General features: G+C 35.0%; 2 protein-coding genes across 2 annotated transcripts; one reads left to right on the top strand and one right to left on the bottom strand.

Moving 5' to 3' along the window:
* The first annotated feature begins 2,251 nt into the window (after positions 1-2,251).
* LOC141708522 (uncharacterized) lies at positions 2,252-4,813 on the top strand. Its single transcript, XM_074512187.1, has 3 exons — positions 2,252-2,398; positions 2,495-4,437; positions 4,551-4,813. Exon 2 carries the CDS (start codon positions 2,795-2,797, stop codon positions 3,431-3,433), a length of 639 nt encoding a protein of 212 aa, XP_074368288.1. The 5' UTR covers positions 2,252-2,398; positions 2,495-2,794; the 3' UTR covers positions 3,434-4,437; positions 4,551-4,813.
* A 1,254-nt stretch (positions 4,814-6,067) lies between these two features.
* On the bottom strand, positions 6,068-8,317 carry LOC141708521 (FCS-Like Zinc finger 8-like). The gene is made up of 4 exons (XM_074512186.1): positions 8,117-8,317; positions 7,767-7,959; positions 6,879-7,670; positions 6,068-6,367 (listed from the first exon to the last, which is right to left on the bottom strand). The coding sequence occupies exons 3-4, from the start codon at positions 7,616-7,618 to the stop codon at positions 6,223-6,225; spliced, it is 885 nt and encodes a 294-aa protein (XP_074368287.1). The 5' UTR covers positions 7,619-7,670; positions 7,767-7,959; positions 8,117-8,317; the 3' UTR covers positions 6,068-6,222.
* Positions 8,318-12,736: the final 4,419 nt, after the last annotated feature.

The following is a 12,736-nucleotide window of genomic DNA, read 5'->3' as shown; positions in this document are numbered from 1 at the left end:
GTAAATAATGGAAAAGATTGTGCTTTTAGATGTCATGTGGGGAAAGTAAATGGTTCTAATTCACCTCATAAATGTGCGACCAAATATTTTTATAACGTCAAAAATCTGTCTTGTCACCTGGAGAAGATAGTAGAGAAACAAAGTAAAAAAGAAATCAAACGAAATCGATTGCGTCTCAAAATATTAATGGATGCAATCAGATGGTTGACTTTTCGAGCTTGTGCATTTACAGGACATGATGAAAGATGGAAATAAAAAAATTAAGGTAATTTTCCTGAGATGCTGAAACTTTTGACTTCTTACAATCCTGAAGAAATTATTTTAGATAAAGCCCCAAAAAATGCCAAATTCACTTTACCAAAGATCCAAAAATAACTTTTACATGTTTTTGTTAGGAAAGTGCAATCAGTGAGGAGATTGATAATGCAAAATATTATTTGATTGCAGTTGAATTTAAAAATGCTTTTAAGTGACTTTTTGAGGGAACGTTTCTTGGATTTAGTCCATATTAAAGATAAAACTTTTGTTTTAAGAGGGAGTATAGTGCTACTCTTTCTGTTTTAACTGAAGTAGATGTTCAAGGGATAATTTTTGCTCAACGAGATGATGTTTTAAGTGCGCTTAATATGTTAATTTCTTATGAATTTGTGTTTATTTTACATGTGGTAAAGGAGATAATGGCTATTACTGAATTAATTTGTCGAACATTATAACAAAAGTCATAAGATATTTTAAATGTATGCGTTTGGTTTCCACTACAAATGTGTTGATTCATAAATTGAGAAGTGATTGTTGAAAGAGTCTTTTAGAGAATGTGAAATCATTTTGTAGGTAATATATTATCTCGATTCCAGACATGAATGCTCCCTATTTTTATGTGCATAAATTTCTTCGCCGGCAAGGAAAATAAAAGTAAATTGTGACAATGGAATATCATTATCGACTCCAAATCTTTACAACTACCATAGACCAACAACTGAAGAAGTTAAATAATAATTTTAGAGAGTAAACAACATAGCTTTTTTTTTTAAGTGGATTACTAAAATCTAGGGATGGTTACAGGTTTTTCAATAGAGAACATTTGCAAGTTAGCTGAGAAATTTTATCCAAAAAATTTCTTAGAAGATGACAAGATCAATCTAAAGTGTGAACACAATATTATGGGTTAGATTTTCTTGTTCATCCAGATTTGAAGAATTCATCTACACTTGGCGATTTATGTCACGGATTGGTAACCGATGAAAAAACTAACATCAATAGTTGATAAACTAGTGTGGCTTGTCTTTGCTCTTCCTACAACAACTGAATGACCTTTTTCGGCTATGAAAATTGTGATTCGAAATCTAATGAACGATGAATTTTTCAGAAATTACTTTTTAGTGTATACTGAAAAGGAGATTGCGGAGACGATTTCTGTTGAGGAGATCATTGACTCGTTTTATTTAATCAAAAAAAGACGAGCACATCTCAAATAAATTGATATATATTTTAAACTTTTATTTATTTTATTTATTTTGGTCCCCGTTAGATTTTTAGTTCCGTCTCTGATTAACTCAATAGTTTTCACTCGCCCCACGTGAAAGATGGAAAGATCAATTATCCGTCAAACAAAAGTATTGTTTGTGTTAAACTTGTAAATTGTCTTTATGTTGAGTTTTTTCTCGTTCCACTTTATATTATTCATATTTCAATCAAAATTGAAGATTGATTTTAGAATGTTTGAACATCTATCAAAATTGAATAATAATTTATAATGTTTATACATCAATAAATGTGTATGTTAAATAATTTAATTTCAACGAAATTGAACTAATTTCAAAAAAATTTAAATAAGATCCAAATTAAAGATTTATTTACAAATTTTAATGTTGGAAAATGAACATATATGATTTTGTTTCCAATTATTTACCTATTAAAAATTTGGACAAAGTGTTTTCATTTTTTTAGTGTGATGAAATTATCAGACACTTGAATCATTAGTTCGATTTTTGCTTATTTCAAAATTTATTAAAGTACCAATCTCATTTATTAACCTAAAAATAAATTTCAAAGATGTCACGAATTTGATTCACGCCGCTCACATGAGAATTAGTACTTATTGTGTGCCCTGTGCACACATTAGAAAATCCGAATTATAAAATATTGTTCAATAACTAAAGTGGCACAAAATAATTTTAATTTAAAAATAAAGGAAAATGTCATATTAAAAATAAAATTTCGTTTCACATTTTCACTCTTAACTTTACCAAAACACAATCTCCGATTTACTCACCGCCTCTCGCATTATATAAAGCACCATTTTCTCATCTATACACACAGATCGACCTATACATATACCACTACCTCTACAATCCCCACATCACATCCATCGCCTCACTTCAACATCCACAATCCCAAGGTAATTTCTTCATTTTTTTATCTCATTTTTTCACTATTTTACCACTATTTAATCTCAATTAGGTTTAATTAATCTCATTTTTGACCATGATTACAGATCTGGATGTTGAATCAGCCACTAATTTGAAGAAATTCGAGACTGATTTGGTACTTTTTGTTAGATTTATAATCTATACATACATATATAGATATATGTTTAGTATATGGTTCGGTTTTACTGAGATTGATGTTGATTTGCTTATTTCGTGGTGGTTATGGAGAAGATTTAAAGGTTTTTATCATTTCTTAGCAGTTTAGCCCTAAAGTTCGAGTTTTTTGAGTTTTGTAGTTGTTGATTATATAATTTGTGGAGGTGTTTTTGTCAAAGTGTTCATTGTTAGTTGTTTGAGGTGAATTGATGGAGACGCTTGTTGTCGTTGATCAGGATAGTGGTAGGTATAATGGGAAGAACAGGGGGTACGGGGCTTCTCCGCCGTCTAGGGTTTTTAGAGAGATTAATTGTAGGACTTTTCATGCTGGTGGAGTAGGGATACTTCCAACTCCGGTTAAGGCTTGGAAGCCTGTTGGGAAACCGGGGTTTGGGTTTTCGGAAAACTTGGTGAAAACACCGTCACCTGATTGTGTTAAGTCTGGATTTGAAGGGAAGAATAATGGTAGGAAGTCTAGGTCGGGGTTGAAGAAAAGTAGTTCTGTTCCGACTCCGTTTAATGTGAAAGTTAATGCTGATGAGAAGAAGTTTTTGTATCGTAAGAAGTTGTCTTACTCTGAGCTTTGGGCTGGACCTGCGTATTCGAATTCACCACCGCCTAGTTCTTTGCCTATGCCTAAGTTTTCTGTTCCACCGAAACGAACTGTTTCGCTTGAGTTGCCGTCTTCGGAACCTGATGTGCAATTGCAACAGGTTTCTAGGTCTGCTCCTCCATCTCCTAAGAGAGACCATGCTACTTCTGGTAGGAGTGTTTTCCACAGTGCAGACTTTGCTAGTGCGACGAAGGATTTGCGTCGCATCCTCAATCTCGATATGGATGATGAATGAGTGGTAGGAGCATTGGCTCCTGTAAATAAGAACCAACTTTGCAAGCTAGGTGAAGTAGATCGTATATTGAGTAAATAAATTAGCCAGACTCCTAAATAAATCAGATACTTACATTTGAAGGTACTAGAGCAGGCTGTATGGTGGTCAAACAACTTGCTGAAAAATTCGTTTGTGTTGCGAAAGAAGTGATAAGTAGTGGATAATTATCTCAGATACCTTGAGCTATGTAGATTAGCATTTGTTGATGTCTCTGTTTGGAGAATGTGCAGTTGGTGCTGCAGTGGGATGGATGAGTTGTTTGGTGGAAGATGGGAGCTTTGTGCATGTTAATTTGTCATCAGAAATCTTGGTGGCTTTAGTTCCCCGGTGTGATTTAGAAATGGCCTTCTTAATCAACCTTAAGTGTCATGGACTATTTGATTGGTGAAACGCTGAATGTCTTTGAGTTGCACTCCTTGAAGGACTCCTGGTTTTCTTTTTCTCATCTCGATGTTATATGTAGGCTGACGTTTCGTATAATTGTATGTACAGGTAGAATTGCAACAAGAACGGTCCCCTAGTTTCAGTAGCTACCTACTACTAGTAGTTAATATATATCCTTGGTCCCCTTAAAACCTTAATACCTTCTGTTTATAGTCTCAGTAGGTGATCGTTCTTTTGCATTTTATACTTTTCCCTAGTGGCCCAAACTGTCCAGTCTCTTTCTGCCATCATACCTTTCTCTTTCCCTGATAAAATCAATACCTATTACATATTTTGTTTTTGGAGGACGTCATCTTCCCCTTGGCCATTTTCTCGGTTTTTAATAGAGGAAAATGGGAAGAGGGATTGAGGATAGATTTCCTGTTACTGGTCTTTGTTCTCTGGTATTTCATGTTGCTACTGTTTGGATGCTTGCACTTGGTATGTTTCACTGGTCTTACTGAAACAATGCTACAATATGATCAGTCTTCTTACCTTCTTCATCAATGAAGATTGCTGATCGTTCCAAGCCAATTAATCAGGTGCGAGTTCAATGATTTTATTATAATTATATGTTTTGAAGTAGTTAGCGATGTACAAATTTTTTCTGTACTGCAATTGATTGATACTAATAGTATGTTATTCACATTTGAAGCTGACATAAGGGCTCACTAATGAAGAATTGCTGGCACTGTTCATCGACAACACCGTGTTTTAATAAGCAAGTCTTGTTTGGAAACCCATGCAGACTGCCTTGTATCTTGTCTTGTATCTGAAATTAACATATGTTGTCTGGCTATCCTGTTTAAGTACTCGTCTCTTTTACTAGTTTGGTTGATACTTTCTGGACAACTTATGTTTGAACGATGTCATTTGGTGTTTCAATTTGCTAAGTTGGTTCAATATATGCTTTCTATACTTTATTTTTGCACATTAGTATCCATCCATAAGAAACTATTGTATGCATTCTATGGCAAGTATTTATGGTTTGTATGGTATGTTTGAGAGATTTGGAAGAGGGGGTGAATCAGTAAGATCAAACCCCAAGATCCTCGCCTATCAACCTTTTATCGATATTGTATCCAGGTCGGGTTTTTAAGTTGGTGTCTTTGTATAAATAAGCAGAGTATCATTTTAAAACAAAAAATCTGTAGCTCATCCTTGCCCAAAAAACTCATATGCATTTGGCTTATAAATGTTTCATCGGGTTTCCACTCCTTGGAGCTCGCCTACTAAAATTTTCCCTCGAGGATAATTAAAAGGAAATTTATTTGAGGACAATCATGAAATCCTGACAACCTAAAGAAACCTGGTATGGTTTCTCTTTTACCGGTGGGGGGAACGTATCAAGTGCCGTCTGCCATTCCATTTCCCATGTATAAATTTGTAAATTCTGAGTACTGTACAATAAAATACTTTTTCAAGGACCAGATTGTTATGTTACCCTTTGGCGTGAATGGTCTATAGAAGAGAATAAAAGTACAGCAACTATTCTCATTCTTCACACTCTGTTCCCTTGCAAAATTTGTTATGTTTTTCTTCCTTGACATGTGTTTGTCCATTCTATCCATTGAAATTTAAAATCCATCTCCATCTTCTTCACACATATGTATAATGTATAATGTATAATGTATACATTTTGTATTATATATGTGTGTGTGTCATTTTCGTTCCTTCTGCAATTATCTGCTATATTACAGATCTGCAGTCTGAATTTTTTTGATGGAGATCATTTATTTATAATATTCTTCAACATGGGATTATGTATTGACCTATAGCGTGGCCTAATTACTAACAAATATCTGTATTTTTAAGTTTCATTGGTCGTCTGAAAAGGATTTTACTCCAGTATAATCCTTTCGAAAAAGTCAAATTTTAGATGAGAAAAAAAATGAAGAGATCAAATTATGACGTTTGCACAAAATGCAAGTACGAATGTGTAAATTAAGTAATATTGTAAATTACTCGCGCAGTCGATTATGTGTTATTTATAAGTTATAAACAAAGAATATTGAATTTTTTCTGTGGGTCATTCAACTTTACCATTTAGTACATGTAATGTTTTGTATGGATAATCACTTTGATTGAATAGTATAAAAATAATGGTGTAAATTATTTAATTACATATATATTTAATTTAATTTAAAGCTTAGCCGAATGGACCATTCAAAATTCGTTAGAAACACAAAATAATCATTCAAATATCTTGTAATTTACATTCTTTCTTTGTGTCTTAATATGCAGGAGAAAGAAGCCAAAATGTAAAACAACATGAAAACAGATCAAATATAAGATCCGATCACACTCAATAGTTTTAGTTGAAAATTTCAACACTTCTTCTGTGGTGTTTTCGTAGCTTGATTCATGTCCTTAAAGGTTGAAGCCATAATTGTTTCTGAGTTGTTCACTTCTTCTGACGAGATTATCTCATTGCACGAGCATTCATTATTGCCAAAGGCATTCTCAATATTCCTGCAACAAACATACCAACACCCAAGTATACCTTATGTAAATTTTATCCTCGTACATAAAGTTATATATATAGGTCATGCATTTATATACAAACTAATTTTACCTACAAAATTAGCTTAAACATGAGCACGATTGAATAGTACAAGTCCTAATACTCAGGGTTTTGTAACCATGATTTGTAGTACCAGAACATGACCCTATATGAATAAGTTATCTAATTACTTTCTAACAAAATCTTTGCCTATCTACACTAATTTAACTACACAAGTTTGAAGTTTGTGTCAATACGTCATTGAAACAGCAATTTGAGTTCCTATACATGGTCCCATATTACAAAGTTCATCAAACCAATGTATAAGTTATGTATTTAGAACTATTCTGATTTGTTGTTCTGAACTAATAACTTGAAGATCATGTTACTTTTAGCCGGTAGTCAGTACATTTCTCTTAGTGAGCTGCATATCAGAACTGCTAATGTCATGATCAGAAAAGAAAGTGAAATTGGACTAACCTGTCTTTGCCATCACCAAGATTCTTCTTGCAATTGGGGCATATATTTAGAAAACTCTGAGATGGTGAGTACAAATTATACTCTTTGTTCAAGTCAGTCATCCCAACAACACCATTGCAGCTTTCCACAATGCAATTATCGTATATACGAACAGTTCTTGGATTAGGCCCATGAGAAATCACACATGTATAGTCCTCAGAAAGCTCCATTTCACTCAATGTCAGTGCTGCAGTAGGAGAATTCAAACAATCACTTGTTTGAACACTAGAATTAAGTCCAAAAGGAGATTTTGGACCCAAGATCTGTGAATTGCGATTCGGGGTCTTGATGCCAAAGACAGCAGGAGACTTTGGTGAATGATTTGGCGAACAAACAGACAATGGTAGAGTGGGAATTTGAATCTTTAGCTTTGGTTTGATAAAATTGAAATTTTCAAGATTTTTGTCATCATTTAATGAATCCACAAGAGCAAGACCAAGTCCTTTCTCAAGTAAGGGCTTGTTTTCTTGGGATGATGTGTTTTGGGATTTTGACATGCTCTGATCATACCCAAATGGGCTGATCAAATTTGAGACCTTTTTGGTGTCTAGAATTGAAGTTGGACTCATCATGGTTTCAGAATCAAAGATACTACTAGTACCCTTTCTGAATGATCCACTGAAAAATCTTGGAGAACCAAAAAGTGATGTAGTGGATGTGGTTTGACTAGTTGGAGATGGTAATGAGTGTTGGTCAGCCATTAGAGGTTGTCCTAAAATTCACTAGGTCCGTAACATTAGTGTTCAATAATCTCTGCAAAAACATAGCAAAACACAAGTAGTTATAGTCAAATGTGACCAAACAAGTACTACAAATATAAACATACATATCATCAAAGTTGTATCCTACCTGAAAATTTGAGCTTGGAGGCAAGAAGCTAAGTCAGAGTCATTGGATCAATAACCAAAAATCAAGTTATGTATCTAGCTTTAATATACTACAAAGCAGAGGAAAGAAGACTAGCTTTTCACCAAAACAGAATACAACAAAAATAGAAAACTAAACAAAAGAGGTCTCAGAACAATCTCTGCAGCCTCCATTCCTGAAATCAAGAAATTAACCAAACCAGGTCCTTTTTTAGTCACTAGCTTTTACATCAAGAAAACATAAGAATATATACCAAAATGCAAGCAGAATCACTCAAACAATACATGTTAGTCATAGTACAAAGAACATGAATGCATATGCTAAGCACAAACCAGCTGTTGGTTTATTTTTGTTGATAAATGAGCTTCTGAAGAATCAACATAAGTATCTACAAAAATTTGCAAAAAATGTAAAGAAAGATTATGCTTTTATTATTTGGTATGGCTTACAAGAAAAGTGTTGTGCTTAGAAGGAATTTTTTGGAAGAGTAGTTGTATATATAGAGAAAAATAGAACACAACCCGGATTAGAGTTTTGTCTTTTTTACTTATTGCTGATTAGCCCAATAGGTTGAATAAAGTAGATGGATAAACTAGATTAAAGTAGTACATTATTACTTTACCATACATAATACTTTTGTCACAAGATTCAAGAGCTTAAAACTTGTATCACACTAATCTAAACCTCTTTATATGCCTCATAGTCTCAAGATTGAAAATTACCCACAACAAGATTGGGTACTTGCCATTATAATATGCATATCACCAATACTCTCTTGTTTCATGTCTTTATCTACCCCATTGTCAAACTATAGTTTGTCGTTTTGCTTGACCTCATCCTTTCTGATTATTATTTGTTTTACTTTTGTGGCCGAGAGGGTGAAAAATGAGAAACATATTTCTTAGTTACGTGATGACATACTCTGATGCTGACATACATATCCTCCCAAAATACTACATACATGTTGAGAGTTGGAATGTACAATGCATAAAATATAAATTAACACAAAGTATTAGCTAATTTTTAATTGATTTATATGAAATCGAGAGAAATTTTCAAAAATACTATAATTTTCAAGTTATTTTGTAATCTTACTATCTTATAAATATATTTGTAAAACTAGGGTGCTACGTATGCATGTAGTTGCATTAAACTTGCAGAAACTCGTCGATATTGCATCGAGTTATAGTTACCGTATTTTTGCATAAGAAAAATAAAAAAAATAGTATTTCTGTAATTTTTTTAAAAAAGTGACAGTATTGTGTAAAATTATTTTTGCACTCGGATAAATTTTAGAAATGCCCTAAAATTAAAAATTAATATCTATCACACCTATAAAATTAAGGGCTTTTTTGAAAAATACACAAGTTCAAAAAGATGTTTGTAAAAATAATTTTTAATAATTTATAAGAACAGATTTTTATTTTTTTATTTTTTTATTTTTTTTTGTAAAAATACATTTTCAATTTTTTTGTAAACAAATATTTTTCTGCAAACATATGCAATATCAACGAATTTCTACAAATACATGCAACTAGATATTAATGCAACTTCATGCAATTAGATATTATCTCGAATACAACCAAAAAAATAAATATAATTAATTGCATATCTTTTTGATTTTGGCCGTATCATATTTTGAAAATATTTTTAAAAGATAGTAATATTACAAGAAAATATTAAAACAGTAGCATTTTTGCAAAACTTCTCAAAATTAACGAATCGCTCAATATTAAATACTCTTTTTGTTTTAGCCCAAGTTCTAGCACACGACATTTGATCTATGTACTTAATTATCTTTTTACTATTATTTTATAAATATTTTAGTATGTTATCCCATAAAATCGTCATGAGTATTTTATTGGATTTTTTAAAAAATGGGTCGGATCACCGCCGAGAAAGAAGACGGACGAGTTCCGGAAAACGCGTCTCCGGAGCCTAAGGCGCCCCTATAGGGCATACCATATATGGGAGTCGATTACGACGACTATTAACGACGAGAAATTATAACGACGATTGGTGAATTTTATATATGAAGGTTTACGACGACCATCACAACGGGAGATTACAACAATCATAGTGATGAAATAGTGCGACGACTGCTATGACGACGATACTACGACAATCGTTATAGCAGAAGACGATGACGTAGAACAATTATTCATGAAGAGTCTATAAAGGATGATTTGAAGCCAAAGGAGAAAGAGTGAAACGATCAACAAACGAAGAATGATCCGGGGAAATGTCCCTGGACCGTCCTAGGGGGCGCCCCGTGCTATATGGCCGCTCTGCAGTGCAAGTGAGATGACAAGCAAGAATTGGAAAGGAGGTTGCTTCCACAACTAAACTGGAAAGTAATAAAACATAAGAATCATACAATAGAAGAAGAGGAGCCCTAGCGGAGCTCTCCATGCGTAGGGCGCGCCCTAGACATGGGAGAGGACTCCGAAGGACTCCAACCCTTCCTAGGGCGCGCACGAAGAAGAAAAAGGGCCCTCCGGGAGCATGCCACCGCAGAAAAACATAACGAATGCGTCATTCTGTAGTCTTGCGGGTTATCCTCATAGGGGCACGATCGTAAATATCTAGTGTGTGCTTTGGGAGCCCTGTCTCCTTATTTGGCGGGTTGTCCTTGACGGGAGACTCTGGGGGTTATGTCGCACTTTGCACTTCTATGCTTGGGATCACTTGTCATGTAGTCTGGTAGGTTATCCTCATCGGGGGGCAAGGATGCGTTTTGCCGTTAGTGGTAAGTCATGGCTATAACCGCGGTTATGATCGACGGGAGTGGCGGTAGCGGATGGGGATATCCACCACCCGTGAAGTTTTCTTGTCCGTGAAGTCCCAAAGTCGTAACCGAGCCTTGGACCTTTGTGATCGTCGGGCACTCAAAAAGCAAATCAATATTCGAGTTGTGATAGGGAGTTGGTTCGACAACTCCTATTTGGCCACGGAATGAGAACCCAATTCCATCTAGATTTCTTGTTCCCCAAGAACTACGTCTGACTTGATACCCTATAAAAAAATGTACGTGGGCACATTATGAGGGCACTTGTTTGGGAGCTCTGAGAAGGCAAACATAAACCCTAGAAATCTCAGCCGTTTCTTAAGCACAGATCAACGCACTCTGGTGATTTCCCTGATCAACCGACCATCGCTGCAGATCTTGATTCCGGCTGCGAACCTCAAATATTTGTTAATCAAATTCTTCTGTTAACAAATTGATGCTAGGAGGGGCTTGAATCAAATAGAACCTTAGTAAAAAAAGATGTCTAACAATGGTGGAAACTCGCACGATAACGGCTACAACTCTAATGAAGATGGACGCTTCAAGCAACATGGAGATGAACGCCTTAAACGGTAGACTAACGATCGCTTCATGTGACATGATGATGAACACCTTAAACGGAAGACTAACGATTGCTTTATGTGACATGATGATGAACGCCTTCAATGGAAAACTAAAGATCGCTTTATGCGACATGATGATGAACGCCTTAAACGGAAGACTAGCGATCGCTTTAAGAGACATGATGATGAACGCCTTAATTGATAGGATGACGCATGTTTTAGCAACATGAGGATGAACATCCACTGTTATGCTTCAACAACGTTGGTTTATTGGAATAACTTCATCGTATGGAAGATTCTTTAAAGCACTTCAGGAGCTGCTTAGGTCTAATCAAAAGCGGCGAAAGCCAACATCATCCTCGAAAGTACCATAATGAAGAAAAAATATTTATGACAAATTTAAGGAAAATTGTGAAGAATAAAGTAAGGAAGATCGTGTATTCCATGATAAACGTTTTCAGGGGATAACACCCGTCGTTTGTAATACACTAAAGATGTTTTAATTTGTAGAAATCCCATATAATGAACAAAAATTTCAACCAAGGCCAAATCAAGAGCAAAGGAGGTTATATCATTTGAAGGCGCGTCTTGTCATCTAATTAAGCGAAGAAGATCTGAAGACGCTAATTCTGGGGACGCAAAAGAATGGAGATCAACATGAAGTAGGGCTTCATAAGCGTCACTACACCATAGATTGCTTCTTGTAACATCAAATCTATGTCTCTATAGAGCCTGTTTGATGTTGCTATAGGCCAAAAAAGGGCTATAGCAACACATTAGCTATGTTAAGTCCTGAACAGTAACTATAGGTATCTATAGCAACATCAAGATGACCCTATTCTAACACAGACTTTTTAGTTACTATAGAATGATCTTGCAACATCTTTAGCATGCTACAACAACATACTTACTATGTCGTAATACCTATCTTAAAATTATATATATAAAAAGTGGGCCCCATAAGGGGGCCTCACAGGTGGGCCTCACAAGTGGGCCTCGCACGTGGGCCCCACATGTGGGGCCCACCTCTGAGGCCCACCTGTAGGGCCCCCTGTGGGGCCCACCTTTGGGGCCCATGAACCTATTGCAACATAGCTACTGTAACACATAATATGTTATAAAAGATGCTATTTGCAAAACCTACTATAACATAGCAAGTAACCTATTGCAACACCATAAATATAAAACAGAAAAATATACCATCTAAATGTTAAATTTCCCAGCAAATTAAAGCAAGCAATCTGTTTACATTCAACCAGTCTACAACTCTAACCACCATCAAAATATATCCATACCAACCATTCTACTACTCCAACCACCATCAAAATCTATCCACCATCAACTCGTCTAAAAACCACCGCCGCCACCAAAATATATCAACACTTAAAGAAGTACAATTCAATTTTACAACTTAAATTTTACAAGTACTTGAATAACAAAAGCAATAAGACCTCTAATTGTTGGGCCTCCGGTGAGAGGAGTACCATTAGCTCTTGTCTCACTTGAGGTTGCCCCACAAATTTGATCAAGATCAATCTTCAACCCGGGGTTTGCATCTGCTAATCTTTTTAGGACTAAGGCCAAGTTCTCCTGGTTCTTCT

The sequence above is a fragment of the Apium graveolens genome, chromosome 2 (assembly GCF_009905375.1).
Source record: "Apium graveolens cultivar Ventura chromosome 2, ASM990537v1, whole genome shotgun sequence".
In the NCBI taxonomy this organism is placed as follows: Eukaryota; Viridiplantae; Streptophyta; class Magnoliopsida; order Apiales; family Apiaceae; genus Apium; species Apium graveolens.
This window is presented reverse-complemented; position numbering and strand designations above follow the sequence as displayed.